The 15264-nt window shown below is 47.8% G+C and overlaps 1 protein-coding gene across 7 annotated transcripts in view; it reads left to right on the forward strand.

Moving 5' to 3' along the window:
- The window catches only part of znf462 (zinc finger protein 462), a 50564-nt gene extending 35578 nt beyond the window's left edge, over positions 1-14986 (forward strand). For 6 of the 7 annotated variants that reach the window (XM_076979359.1, XM_076979354.1, XM_076979355.1 and 3 more), the window contains 8 exons: positions 2781-2899; positions 5014-5199; positions 6530-6818; positions 8236-8372; positions 8725-8948; positions 9877-10153; positions 10264-10435; positions 12002-14986. In XM_076979359.1, the coding sequence (XP_076835474.1) occupies positions 2781-2899; positions 5014-5199; positions 6530-6818; positions 8236-8372; positions 8725-8948; positions 9877-10153; positions 10264-10435; positions 12002-12227 (1630 nt within the window). In that variant the 3' untranslated portion in view covers positions 12228-14986. The remainder of the gene's footprint in view (positions 1-2780; positions 2900-5013; positions 5200-6529; positions 6819-8235; positions 8373-8724; positions 8949-9876; positions 10154-10263; positions 10436-12001) is intronic. The other variant, XM_076979358.1, reaches the window with a different exon arrangement.
- The last annotated feature ends 278 nt before the right edge of the window (positions 14987-15264 follow it).

Genomic DNA, 15264 nt, shown 5'->3' on the forward strand with positions numbered 1-15264 from the left:
GCAGAGAGTGATCGATAGAAAGACAGAGACAGAGGCGGGTTTGGATTGAGAGCCATAGTCACACTGCAGGGGGTGGCGGTGGCCTCGGGGTCTCTGCGTTTCGGGATTGGGCGATGGCTCCCGGCCAGGCGGGGTTTCCGTTTCAGCCGTCAATTCGCTTCCGAAAGGGTTTCGCTCCGCCAGCGTTCTTTTCTGAGGCTATTTCTCATGTCGGGTGGGTTTGCTGTGTTCGTGGTGAGGTAGTTTACCTCAGGAAACAGACTCAGCCCCTGGGAAACACGTAGTGAAACAAGCCTTTCCAGATGTCTACACCAGGAGTGAACCAGCAGCTGCACTCCCTAAGAACCGTGCAGGAACTCCGCTGGTCGATGTTCTGAGCTGCTCTGCTGATCCACAGTAGTGCGGTTGGGCGGGAGAAGCAGGGTAGATAGCAAGAGTATCTTTGGTAAGAAGGTATCTTAGCACTGTACTGAAGTTTTCTACACCAGGGTAGGTTTATTTGCCCCAGGGTGGTATTTTCTGTCCCAAGGCTTCATAGCCTTCATATGCTCAGTTTTGTACAGTTTCACCTAGGCTCATTAGGGTTAAAATTAGAGGTGAGGGTTCCTTAAGGTTCAGATTAGGGTTCATCAGAGTTACAGTGGGGGGGGGGGGGGGTGTATTTAGTCAGTCACCAATTGTGCAAGTTCTCCCAATTAAAAAGATGAGAGAGTAATTGACATCATAGGTAGACCAACTATGAGAGATAAAATGAGGGGAAAAAAATCAGAAAATCACATTGTCTGATTTGTAAAGAATTTATTTGCAATGAATGGTGGGCAATAAGTGTTTTGTCAATAACAAAAGTTCATCTCAATACTTTATATATCCTTTGCTGGCAATGACAGAGGTCAAACATTTTCTGTAAGTCTTCACAAGGTTGCCACACACCGTTGCCGATATTTTGGCCCATTCCTCCATGCAGATCTCCTCTAGAGCAGTCAGTGATGTTTTGGGGCTGTTGGCAAGCAACACGGACTTTCAACTCCCTCCAAAGGTTTTCTATGGGGTTGAGATCTGGAGACTGGTTAGGCCACTCCAGGACCTTGAAATGCTTGTTATGAAGCCACCCCTTTGTTGCCCTGGCAGTGTGCTTGGGATCATTGTCATGCTGAAAGACCCAGCCACGTTTCATCTTCAATGCCCTTGGTGATGGAAGGAGGTTTGCACTCAAAATCTCACAATACATGGCCCCATTAATTCTTTCATGTACACGGATCAGTCGTCCTGGTCCCTTTGCTGAGAAATGGCCCCAAAGCATGATGTTGCCACCCCCATGATGTTGACACCCCCATGATGTTGACACCCCCATGCTTCACAGTAGGTACGGTGCTCTTTGGATGCAACTCAGCATTCACTCTCCTCCAAAAATGATGAGTTGTGTTTGTACCCAGCTTTCTGCAGGTCTTTCACTAGGGCCCCCTGTGTGGTTCTGGGACTTTTGCTCACCATTCTTGTGATAATTTTGACCCCACGGGCTGAGATCTTGTGTGGAGCCCCAGATCGAGGGAGATTAGTAGTGGTCTTGTAGGTTTTCCATTTTCTAATTATTGCTCCCACAGTTGATTTCTTCACACCAAGCTGCTTGCCTATTGCAGATTCAGTCTTCCCATCCTGGTGCAGGTCTACAATTTTGTTTCTGGTGTCCTTCGACAGCACTTTGGTCTTCACCACAGTGGAGTTTGGAGTGTGACTGTTTGAGGTGGGCAGGTGTGTTTTATACTGATAACAAGTATAACAGGTGCCATTAATACAGGTAATGAGTGGAAGACAGAGGAGCCTCTTAAAGAAGTTACAGGTCTGTGACAGCCAGAAATCTTGCTTGTTTGTAGGTGACCAAATACTTATTTTCCACCATAATTTGCAAATAAATTCTTTAAAAATTAGACAATGTGATTTTCTGAATTTTTTCATTTTGTCTCTCATAGTTGTGGTTTATCTATGATGTCAATGACAGTCCTCTCTTATCTTGCACAATTGGTGACTGACTAAATACTTTTTCCCCATTGTATGGTGAGGGTTCCTCAAAGTTTGGAGTAGGGCTCCTCAGGGTTAGGGTGAGGGTTCGTCAGTATCTTAGTGGCAGCACACACATTTACTCTTTGGAATAACTTGTTTCCACATACTCAGCCTGGTCAATGTATTTATTAAGATATTTCAGGCCATTTTTTAATTTTTAACTCATTGCTGAAAAAACGTTACATCAGCATTTGACTTTTGTTGAATCGGGTATAGTGATTGTAACTATTTTACTGTGTTATTTTATGTTTGAAGAGTTAGCTTTTACTGCTATGATCGTATCTATTTTATTTCATGGTCATTTTTAATACTAAGCTTGTATAGCACTCTGCTCCACCATGGTGCTGTTAAATGTGCTTTTAAAAAAAGTGGTCTATTCTGAGGCCTGCACGTCCTGGATAATCGGAGGCCTGTTACAAATCCCAGAGACCAGAGACGTCTCTGCCTATAGAACGTGTAGCCATGATTCCCTCACTGATAACGCTGTGTCACTGTGACAGTTAAGTGGCTTCTGTTTTGCACAGACCTATAACATGCTTTCTCTCTCTTCTCTCTCTTCTGTTTTCCTCCCCCGATGTTTCCTTCTTCCTTTTCTCTCTCTTGCTTCCCTCCCGCTTTGTTTTCTTTCTGTCTTTTGCCATGTGTCTCTACTCTGTCCCTCTTTTGCTCTCTCTCACCCCTGTCTCTCTGCTCTGTCTCTCTCCCACCCCGTGTCTCCACAGCTTGGACAGACACGTGCAGTCTCACCACGGGCACCATAAGCCGTTCCGCTGTAAGCTCTGCCCATTCAAGTCTGCCTACCTGAGCCGCCTGAAAAGTCACCTTCACAAATCGCACGCAGGTAAGGAGCGCACGCCCACGTCTTCTCGCGTCGCTCCTCGGCTCTTTTTATCCGCTAGGAAACGTTTGTTCGATGTTCCCGCTTATAATAGACAACTAGCCCCTAGATGTACCCTAGACCCTAGATGTACCCTAGACTCTAGAGACACTAGACCGGTGTAGTGAAGTTTATGACCAAATATGGAGCTGAGTGAGGCATATGAACCCTGTACGTCAGGGATGTCAAAGTCAAATGCACCGAGGGCCAAAAAACCAAATTTGCTACAAGCCAAGGGCCGGACTGGTTCAATGTTTATTAAAACATATTGAAATGATTGCACATAGCCTATTGAACCAAGACCTAACACAGTGTTTATTATTTAATGCTTAAATGAATAAAGCAATATTTTCTTATGGATCTGTCAGTAATTTCAAGTGAAAACATTTTTCAACAAGCAAACAGATAAAAACAAACTTCCTTCAAAGAAAACATGTTCTGTAAGGTACATTAAATGAATAAAGTAATAAAGGTTTGAAAAGTGCTGGAATTTAGGCTAAAGTACTTGAAAATGCTTGAAATTGTAATTACTTTGTTTCACAACAAATATCTATTCCAGGACGAAATTCCATGGACGAAACATGAGAGAACGTGAAGACGTTAAGATTGGGCGTTTTGAAAATAAACAACCATTAAATAATGTGAATAAAAAGCGAATTATTTAGAATCATTTCGAATAGATGTATAAATATTTAACTTAATTAAGTTTAACGTGCTGGTGCGCGCAAAGTTACAAAATTCGAGAGGTGCACGACCTCGAAAATCGACAGCATGCGACGCTCTCGCCCACGGGCGGAGCCACTGCGATTACGTCATTTTCGCAGAGCGGACCCTCGCCGCTTGTGTGCACTGCAGTGACTTCGCGGGCTACCGTTGCATTGTGGGGAATGTAGTGTTTGTGCGTGCAAAACACCAGCGGGCGGCTGTGGCCTGCGGGCCAGTTCTAATAGTAATTAAATATCATCCAGGGGGCCATAGATAATCAATTCGAGGGCCGGATCTGGCCCGCGGGCCTTGACTTTGACATATGTGCTGTACGTCCTGTCTGTATACAACATGTAATACAAGTACAACATCGGTGCCTCAACTTTGCTTGTAGTTTGGCGAAAGATTTGCTGAACTGATGTAAGTGTGATGAAGAATGAATGAAGGGCCTTAATGAAGGCTGAAACAATGGAGGTGAAAAAAGTGTGAGGCCGTGTGCGCGTGCGTGCGTGCGTGTGTGAGCGTGCGTGTGTGTGTGTGTGTGTTTGGGTTGGGGGAATGTCCACCTCATTGCATCACTCCACTTACATCATCAGACGCCTGTGTGTGAAGGTGAGAGTGCACTTGCATGCGTAAGTATGTGTTTCTGTGAATGTGTCTACATGAGTGTGTGTGTGTGTGTGTCTGCGGGTGGGTGTGTGTAAAGAAGTTCATTGCATGCTAATGCCGGATCTTTCTTTGAAGCAGGAAGGTCGCTGAAGGACACACACACACACGCCTGTTTCCCCTCGATATCGTATCGAGCACAACCACCAACACTCCACCCTACACATGCTAACCCAGTGCTAACCCAGTGCTAGCCAAGCACGAATCCAGTGCTAACCTGGTGCTATGCCATGACAGTGCTAACGCAGTGCTGGGATATCAGTGGACACTTGTGGGCTGATTTTAGGCTACCACTGTATTGGAGCTGGGTTAGCAGTGAGTTATTGCTTGTTTAGTGAGTGTTAGCGCTGGTTAGCATTGGGATAGCACTGGGGTAGCTTTGGGTTGTCGCTCTGTGTAGAGCTGCCCTAGACCAGAGCAATACCTCAAACAAGAGCGCGCAGATACAGAGAGAGCCGTCTACGCCACTAAGCGCTTCATGACGGCCCTGAGCTCTTTAAACCATTAGAAGATTAAAAGCGTTTCCCAAATTGAACATCTTGCTATGTTCAAAAGTGTATGTGTTCTTAAAGAGTGTTTGAAATCGAGTCCTATGAGGTCCCAGTGACGGGATACCCGCCGCGGGGGCGTTTGTGGGCTGTAATCACTCTCTGCTCTCGGCACGGGCGGAGTGTAATTAGCGTGCGTGTGCTACCTTCTGTCCTCAGGTGAGAACACCTACAAGTGCATCTCGTGCTCCTTCTCCACCATGACGATCGGGCAGCTCCGGGAGCACTCTCTGAGGGAGCACGGCGAGAGCCTCACGCTGCCCAAACTTCGCGCCGGGGCGGCCCTGCGCACCACACGGCCCCACCCCGCACCCACGCACCCGCCCCTCAGCCCCGACGCTCAAGGTACCTCATCGCAAGCTAATTATCCTAATATCCTACTTACCCCGCTCACACCCCCCCCTGTGACACCCCTCCACATGTACCTGTCACCACATCACCAGGCAGGTCAAAGTGCCTACCAATGCAGTGTTGTGTGTTTCACCTACCACATCAATAACTGAATGATCTGATGGTCAGTTGATAACCCACATCAGGGGTGTTAAACCAGAGAAAACACCTGGTTACTGCATTGTGTCAGCAGATCTGGAGTGCTAGTGTCCTGTAGAAGTATTTAGCACTGCAGTCTTGTTGCCATCGAGCCCCTATCAGGGCGTCATGGAAGACCCAGTGGACGAGCAGCTTGGCCACTGTGGTTCAGGTTGTTCTGACTCAGTCTGTGCTGTTCGTTACTCTGGGCTTTTAGCAGTAGTGTGTGTTCAGTACTGAACATGTTCAGCAGGTGTTCAGTGCTGAGTATGTGTTCAGTGCTCTGTGTGTGTTGTGTATTCTGCATGTGTTCAATTGGTGTTTAGCTTAGATTGCTTGCTCATGTCCGTGCTGCCCTGGAAGAGTGCTGTGCTGTTCCTGTGTGTGTGTGTGTGTGTGTGTGTGTGTGTGTGTGTGTGTGTGTGTGTGTGTGTGTGTGTGTGTGTGTGTGTGTGTGTGTGTGTGTGTGTGTGTGTGTGTGTGTGTGCGTGCGTGTTCCTGAGGGCCGAGAGCTGCAGGCAGCTTTTCTCTCCACTCAGAGTTGCGAGCTGTGAGACACTCATTTCCTCTCCCTGCTGACTCGTGCACCCTGCTGAAGGAAGCGTTTCTCGCCGAGCGGCATGTGAGACTGGCCTGATTTATCCAGCCGGCCCTTGAGCTGCACGCTGCAGAACTGGGATGTCCTGAAATCCCGTTTTTAGAGGGAGGTTAAGGGTCACACCTTGGCAGTATTTGCACACGTAGAGCGTGATGTAGAGAAGTGATGCCCCATGGAAGGATACAGATTCCCACTCTGTAGATTTGATTTGTGGATCCAGATTTGGTGTAGATCTGATTTGGAGATTCATGTGTAATGCAGACGTTTAAACTAGTGATGTAGTTGTAAATGTTTGTGCATGCAAGAAGGAATGACCTCTTCTCCTCTCTTCTCTTTCTGTCCTCTTCTACCCTTCTTTCTCCTCTGCTTTCTCCCTCTCTCTCTATCCTTCTCAATTTCTCTCTGTCTCTCCCTCTCTATCCCTCTGTCTGTCTTTCCGTCTCTCTCTCTCTCTCTCTCTCTCTCTCTCTCTCTCTCTCTCTCTCTCTCTCTCTCTCTCTCTCTCTCTCTCTCTCTCTCTCTCTCTCTCTCTCTCTCTCTCTCTCTCAGAGCCTGTGGCGTATTTGGAGCCTCCAGACGTTCAGCAGCAGCTCAGTCACTACCAGCTGGCGTCTCGTAGCCAGGCTACTGTGGTCACCTGCGTCTCCCCTGGCCCCGCCCCCGTGGTGGGGCCTGAGCCCCCAGTCTCCGCCCCTCTGCGCCCAGACACCATCCTCACCTGCGAGTTTTGTGACTTCAGTTCAGGCTACATGCAGAGCCTGCGGCGACACTACCGTGACCGGCACGGCGGCAAGAAGCTCTTCAAGTGCAAGGACTGCTCCTTCTTCACCTGCTACAAGTGAGCTCACTCTACCTCACCATACCACACCCTATCTGGTCCTACCTCACCCTACCACACTCTACCTCACCATACCACACCCTGCCTGGTCCTACCTCACCATACTACACCCTACCTGGTCCTACCTCACCCTACCACACTCTACCTGGTCCTACCTCACCCTACCTCACTCTACCTCACCATACCACACCCTATCTGGTCCTACCTCACCCTACCACACTCTACCTCACCATACCACACCCTACCTGGTCCTACCTCACCATACCACACCCTACCTGGTCCTACCTCACCATACCACACCCTGCCTGGTCCTACCACACCCTATCTGGTCCTACCTCGCCATACCACACTCTACCTCTCCATACCACACCCTACCTGGTCCTACCTCACCATACCACACCCTACCTCATCATACTACACCCTACCTGGTCCTACCTCACCATACCACACCCTACCTCACCATACCACACCCTACCTAGCCCTACCTCACTCTACCTCACCATACCACACCCTGCCTGGTCCTACCTCACCCTACCACATCCTACCTCATCATACCTCACCATACCTCATCAAACCACACCCTACCTTGACCAATCTCACCCTACCACACCCTACCTAGTCCTACCTCATCCCACCTCACCCTACCACACCCTACCTCATCATAACTCACCATACCTCATCATACCTCACCATACCTCATCCTACCTCACCATACCCCATCATACCTCACCCTACCTCATCATACCTCACCCTACCTCATCATACCTCACCCTACCTCGCCATACCTCATCCTACCTCATCATACCTCACCCTACCTCATACCTCACCCTACCTCATCATACCTCACCCTACCTCATAATACCTCACCATACCTCATCATACCTCACCATACCTCATCCTACCTCATCATACCTCACCATACCTCATCATACCCCATCATACCTCACCCTACCTCATCATACCTCACCATACCTCATCCTACCTCACCATACCTCATCATACCTCACCCTACCTCATCATACCTCACCCTACCTCATCATACCTCACCCTACCTCATCATACCTCATCCTACCTCATCATACCTCACCATACCTCATCATACCTCATCATACCTCACCAGGTGTTTGTGATTACAGGTGTGTGAGATTTGGGTTTATTTATATTATTGTTGCTCTGCATTCCAAGAAGGTAATTGTTCATGCTGCTGGACAAATGGGTGGGGATTTTCCAGAACTTTCTGTCTGAAGCCCCATTTCAATCCCCAGCAGGTCTTCTGAAGCCTGTAGTCACATCATGATTGCGGTCATTTTCACATCTTCTTTTTGTTATCCAAGTCATGATGAGAAACCCAGTTTGCTGTTTAAATGCTGGTGTAGTGGGCGTGTCCCCTAACCGCCGCCCCCTGTGTGTGTTGCAGGTCCTCGTTCACCATGCATGTGGAGGCGGGGCACTCCAGCCCCCCGGAGGAGGGCCCGAAAGACCTGCACTGTCCCTTCTGCCTCTACCACACCAAACACAAGAGTCACATGATCGACCATGTGCTGCTGCACAGAGGTGGAGTGGGAAATCTGTAAACCTTCTTACAGTTGAGGGTCAGAGGTTATAATGGGCATAGGGTACAATGTTAGATGCTGAAACACTTCCACTTGTGTGAAGGAGATTTAAATAATGGGAATGAGAATAACATCATGTAAAGTAAATGCAAATGCCCTTTTTAAAATGATGCAATTTTTTTATTACAGTGTTTGAAAGCTGCAAATTGGCTTTGATAAGAACTGTGATGATTGCTGTGTAATGTTTTAACACCCTCTCTCTGTCTCTCCTCCCTGACACTTCTCTTCTCCTTGTCTACTTCCTTTACTCTCTCTCTCTCACTTCCTCTCTTCGTCTCTGTCTGTCTGTGCAGAAGAGCGGGTGGTTCCTCTGGAGGTGTCTCGCTCTAAGCTGTCGCGTCACCTGGAGGGCATGGTGTTCCGCTGCCATAAGTGCACGTTCACGTGCTCCAGTGAGGAGACTCTGAGGCAGCACGTGCACAAGCACGACTCCGTCAGGCCCTACCAGTGCCAGCTGTGCTACTACGACACCAAGCACCAGGAGCAGCTGGAGGAGCACCTGAGGAACGAGCACAAGGTCAGACAGCACGTCCCTGCCCCTCACCCGGGGCCCTCACTGTGGGGTCTAATCTGGGGTCATCACCTGGCTCTCTAATCTGGGGCCAACACCTGGGGGTCTAATCAGGAGTAATCGCCTGGCTCTCTAATCCGAGGCCATCGCCTGGTGCTCTAATCTGAGGCCATCACCTGGTGCTCTAATCTGGGGCCATCGCCTGGTGCTCTAATCTGAGGCCATCACCTGGTGCTCTAATCTGAGGCCATCGCCTGGTGCTCTAATCTGAGGCCATCACCTGGTGCTCTAATCTGAGGCCATCACTTGGTGCTCTAATCTGGGGCCATCACCTGGTGCACTAATCTGAGGCCATCACCTGGTGCTCTAATCTGAGGCCATCGCCTGGTGCCCTAATCTGAGGCCATCACCTGGTGCTCTAATCTGAGGCCATCACCTGGTGCTCTAATCTGGGGCCATCGCCTGGTGCTCTAATCTGAGGCCATCACCTGGTGCTCTAATCTGAGGCCATCACCTGGTGCTCTAATCTGGGGCCATCGCCTGGTGCTCTAATCTGAGGCCATCACCTGGTGCTCTAATCTGAGGCCATCACCTGGTGCTCTAATCTGGGGCCATCACCTGGTGCTCTAATCTGAGGCCATCACCTGGTGCTCTAATCTGGGGCCCTCACCGGGGCTACCTTCTCACCCGGTTCTTCTCTAGCCATGTCTCAGTTGTAGTATGTAACGTGGGGATGGTTTGCAGCTTCTGTCGTACAGAAAGGGTTCATCCAGATCCAGTCACATAAAAGCACATTAACACATTCAAAACTAGTTAATAAGCAGAACAGGCCACTGTTACAAACTTGAGCTCACTTGAAGCTTGACGTGTGCCAGGCAGGCGAGTGTGTTTGATGTTGCCTCTGTAACACGGTCTCCTCTACTGCTGTGGGCAGGTGATGCGTAACTTTGAGCTGATGGGCCGTGTGGACCTGGAACAGCTGGAGGCCTTGAAGGAGAAGGTGAGCGGCACGGAGGAGGAGGAGGAGGAGGAGGAGGAAGAGGAGGAGGAGGAGGATGAAGCCGTAGCCAATCAGCAGGAAGAGGAGGAGGAGGAGGGGCCTGAGCAAGTGGGCGTGGAAGAGGCGGAGCAAGGGGAGGACCCGGCAGAGGAAGAGGTGGAGATGCGCGAGGACGAACAGGACGGAGAGGACAAGAGGCCAGAGAGTGAAGGTGAGCGAGACTCAGTGATGTGACACTGTGTGAACGGGGCGTGTGCTCTGCGTGTGCTCTGCGTGTAACCCGCTCCTTCTCTCTCTCCACGGCCGTGTGTGCTGGGTCAGCAGGTGTGGCGGTGCCGGCACCCCCGGGTGGAGCTGACGTAGAGGACGGTGCAGCTGACGTAGCAGGTGGTGGTGCTGTGATCAGTGGGGAGAAACGCTTTCCCTGCGAGTTCTGTGGCCGAGCCTTCTCCCTCTGCTCCGAGTGGGAACGCCACGTCCAACGGCACGGCATGTAAGGCCCCTCTCTCTCTCTCTCTCTCTCTCTCTCTCTCTCTCTCTCTCTCTCTCTCTCTCTCTCCCTCCCTCTCGTCCTCCCCTCTCTCTCATCTGCGTGTGTGTGTATGTGTGTGTGTGTGTGTGTGTGTGTGTGTGTATGTTTGTATATATATACAGAAAAAACTTCTGTAAGCCAAGTAGGAATGCTTTGATTAACCACATTAACCAACTATACCAAACGGGTGATTATGATCATCATTTACATATACAGATTGAAACAGTCATTATCAGACAGAGAATCTTATCTTCAGACTGGGTGAGGAACCACCAAACTCTGCTACAAACACGAGCTTGCGGAAGTTTCATGTCACAAGTTACACACCATGGCAAGACTGAGTAGAGCAGCAAAGCACGAGGTTGTACTCCTGCATCGGCGAGGTATCTCCCAGGCGAAGATCTCAAAGCATGTTGGATTGTGGAGGTGTGTTCTACACGGTCATTTGAAGAAGCACATTGAGACGGGTAACGCTGAGGACCGTAGACGCGGTTCTTCGGCCAAGGAACCCGCAGCAGAGGAAAGACACATGCGTACTTCCCCTCGAAAGCAGAAGATGTCCAACAGTGCCATCATCTCAGAACTAGCAGAAACCAGTGGGACCCAGTACACCCATCTACTGTTCAGAGAAGTCTGGCCAGAAGTGGTCTTCAAGGAGGAACTGCGTCCAAAAAGCCAAACCTTCACCATGAAAACTTGGCCAAGCAACTGTAGTGTAGAAAAACAACAGCAGATGTTCTGGAGTGATGAATCAAATTTCACGTTTGGATGTAACAGGGCGGCCCCAAAGGTCTGGAGATCAGTACAGTCATGAGTGTCTGCAGGCTTGGGAGAGCTTCCTTGCAAGTCTACAAGTTCCTTGCAAATGGAGCTGGGGATTTAATCAGGATTAACTCAGTTCTCAGTGCTGAGAAACACAGGCAGATACTTGTCCATCATCCAAGAAAAGAGGCTCTAAATTTACTCTGCACCAGGGCAACGACCTCAAACATACAGGCAATGTCATTAAGAACTATCTTCTGCGTAAAGAAGAACAAGGAGTCCTGGAAGTGATGACGTCACCGCCACAGAGCCCTGATCTCAGCATCGTCGAGTCTGTGTAGGATTACATGAACAGTCAGAAGGATTTAAACAAGCCTGCATCCACAGATAGAAGACCTGTAGTTGGTTTTCCAAGATGTTTGGAATAACCTCCCTTGCATTTTCCCTTTAAAGTTTCACTTTACAGAATTTTTCCATATTAGATAATCTCTCTCTTACATGTTTACATGTGCCAGAGAAGTTTTGAACACCATATCAAACCGCACACCTCAACGCGCATCATTTTGGTTACCGTGAACGCGTGCTGCCGGAGCCCGACTTAACAGTTTTCTTCATATATTTATCCAAATTGATGTTTCCATATTCAACACTGTACATGTTTATATTGTCAACAGAGCTAGAAGCTGTCTTTAGACAGGGCAGGTCATATTTGTCATTGGACTGGTTTGGTTATTTTTAACTCCACTGTGTTTACTTCCTGCGTAGGACTGTTAACAGCAGCACTACAGCTCCGAGCCCCGCCCCCAGCCTGGCATCTGAAGTCCATCCACCCATCGGCTTAGTACCTGTGACAGACGAGGGGATAGACCTATCGAGCAGCATTATGGAGGTCGAGAGAGCATGTCAGTCTGGCCAATCAAGGAGTCCGCTTCACAACGAGGAAGACAAAGAAACGCTTGAGACCAAAAATGATGTGCAAAATGATAACTGATGTGTTAAACGAGAGGCCCAAAAGGTGTCCGAGCCCGCAGGCTCGAGGTCGTGTGAAACGGCGTGAGAATGTATTTTTGTTGCTGGAAAACAAAACGTAGGCTGCTTCAAAAAAAAAAAAAAAAAACAAAAAAAGAAAAGAAAATGGGAAAAAAGAGAAAGAAAAAGAAATTTTGTCATAAGAACTTTCATGGCTTGTTAGGGTTTAAGTGTTAAACGTTGATATTTAGGTTGTGTTACATTCTTGCTGTTTGTTAGATTTCTGATTCTTATTGAGTGTCACTTGGTCCCATAGGACAGATGCTAATATATTGGTAACCAATAGTAACCAATAGTCAGTGAAACTGGAAGTGCTCCATTCAGGTCAAATCAGCAGTTTGAGAGAGAGAGAGAGAGAGAGAGAGAGAGAGGGAGAGAGAGAGGGAGAGAGAGGAGAGAGAGAGAGAGAGAGAGAGAGAGAGAGAGAGAGAGAGAGAGAGAGAGAGAGAGAGAGAGAGAGAGTGTGCGTGGGTGTGGGTGTGTGTGTGTGTGTGTGTGAGTGTGTGTGTGTGTGTGTGTGTGTGTGTGGCCACAAGCCCAGACTGTTGTCCCCTTTTAACCTCATTTATCTTTTTAATACTGATCACAAAATCCTGGACGTGTTTCCAACAACAGGACACCCGTCTCCCTGTGGCGAGGACAATACATAGAATTATATTATTACACATCTTCTTTATTCCAAATAATTTAACATTTTATTATATTTAATTGGCACATTTTGAATAAGCTTATAATAATAAAGAAGCTCAAATTGTCTTGTAGTGACATTGTGTTTTATAAATTCATGGTTCAGGAATATCCCAGCAAACAGAGAACATGTTGCTTGTATGAATTTATTTTTACATATGAGTGAGAGATCAGTTACATGTACAGCGGTAAACTGAGCCCAGCTCTCTGGATCGTTTACTCGGGTCTGGCACTGACTGATATTATTGGCTCTTTATTTATTCAAGGGAAAGCAGTGTGGAGAAAACTCCGTACCTGCGACAGGTTCAATTTGGGCGTCTGTGATTTGACTTGAATGGTGTCTTGTGGTTTCTGGGTTTTTTTTTTGCCTTGTGTTAATCTTTCTGTAGCTGGATTCCTTCAGGAATAGTTGCCGTCTTATTTATCTGTGTATCAGACGTTTGATTTTTAAACACGTTTTTACCTTTTTGTTGACACTGGCCCCAAAGTTTGTAGCAAATTGCTACTGTAGTTTATTTTCTGTTCTTCGTTGGCTGTTTCCAGCATGTTCAGTACACACATTTGTCTCCTGGCGTATGTTACCCTCAGAACAAACTACTACCCAGTCATGTATTCCCAGTCACTCCACACCATGGCGCCCTCCGCTGGTGGACAACCCGCTCCACGTGCTGTGACCTTTGACCCTTTGCATGGCTGCTTTGCTGATGAAAGGCAACACGAAAGTTGAGGAAGTGTCGCTTGTCTTACACTACCGTACACTATTTAACACTGTCTCCACCTTCGCCCACCCCCTACAGAGTGGGCTCGATATTGCCCTCTAGTGGTGGAACGTGGAGGTGAACTCCGATGGCTCGAATCACATAAATGTGCGTACTCTTATCAGAGCAGCTAATCCAGCTCGTTTCGAGCAAGCAGTCGTGACCGGAAGCGACAATAAAAGAGGACACTGAGACGTTTAGCGGGGGACGGTGCACTGGACGACTTTGCCGCCTCTTTGTTTGAAGACTTGTTTGAAAAGTCCGGCGTTTGCTTAACCCTTAAAGATGAAGATTAATAAGGCAGTGATTGTATGTGTCGGAATTTGCTGCTCAAATACCCCAAAGCCTTATTAGATATGTATAGCAGTTGTTTGAAACTTGATTCAAATTGCTTTCATCCCAACTCTGGTTGGTGCAATAAAGCAGTCGTCGTGTATGTTACAACATTGATTAAAAAAAACAGCAGGAGCCTTGAAATGACTGATGTACACACGGGGAGGGGAGAACATTCTTCTCACCACCAAACACGTCCGTCATGCGGCCGGCCTGGCGTGGAGCAGCAGGCCGTCAGGCCAACAGCCGTCTCCTCTTCCTGTGGAGGGAGCGCCCAGGTGCATTCTGGGTGGCTCTGCGTGCAGTTCTTGCAGCCATGTATAGAAAAACTCTTGTCAAGTGTTAGAGACTGTGGTGTTTCAGAAGGGATGCGCGACTCTTTCCTTTCGGTGTTGTCATATATAACAAGCAGATTAAAAAAAAAACGAAAAAGGAAAAAATGAGAAGATAGTTTTTTCAGTTCTCTAATGTTCAAGGCTGTTGTATAATGTCTGGTTTAGGGGGATATGTCCTCTTTTTTGTACTTAAAAAAAAAAAACCTGGGAAATTGGGTGCTGTAACCTGTCTGTCTCCCCTTCCTTTATAAGGACTGGTGTAACCTTTCTAAAGGACAAACCCATGTAGACACACCAATAAGCTTTTGGAGGCCTGTCTGGCTCTTCGATTCATAACACACTGGAAACTTGTAAATATGATTTGGAAGTTTTTTTTTCTTGATTTCTGTTCAGTTGCTCCTCTCTTCTGACTGTTCAGACTTCCCCCATAGTTGGACTTACAGTAGCTCCTCCATTTTACCTTTTTCCTGTGAAACCCCGTTTCCTGACGCTGGGTTGTGATGTTGACTAGAATGGTTGTTTACAATTTTATTCATTTCTGGATATTCTGTAAATATTGTAATTCATTGTTTTTTTTAACTTGTTAATAAAGTTATCAGATAACAGCATGCCCTGTGATTTAGCCATCACTAAATGTTTGTTCTGAAAGATCACGTTACGCTTTTATAACGACCTCTACGACAAATTCCGATTACGCAAATGCATCTCAACCTGGGTAGGAGGCTGGAGACGGAACCCGACGGTGACCGTAAAGTCAGCACGGTGGGGGATCTGGGGATGCCCGAACATTTCCGCTTTTATTTGAGGAATATTCGGTTTTATCGGGCGCCTCCTTGTGTCCCATTGTTCACGGACCTGGGAGTGTGACTGCCTCGTCCTCCCTGAC

Source organism: Brachyhypopomus gauderio, chromosome 18 (genome assembly GCF_052324685.1).
Source record: "Brachyhypopomus gauderio isolate BG-103 chromosome 18, BGAUD_0.2, whole genome shotgun sequence".
Lineage (NCBI taxonomy): Eukaryota > Metazoa > Chordata > Actinopteri > Gymnotiformes > Hypopomidae > Brachyhypopomus > Brachyhypopomus gauderio.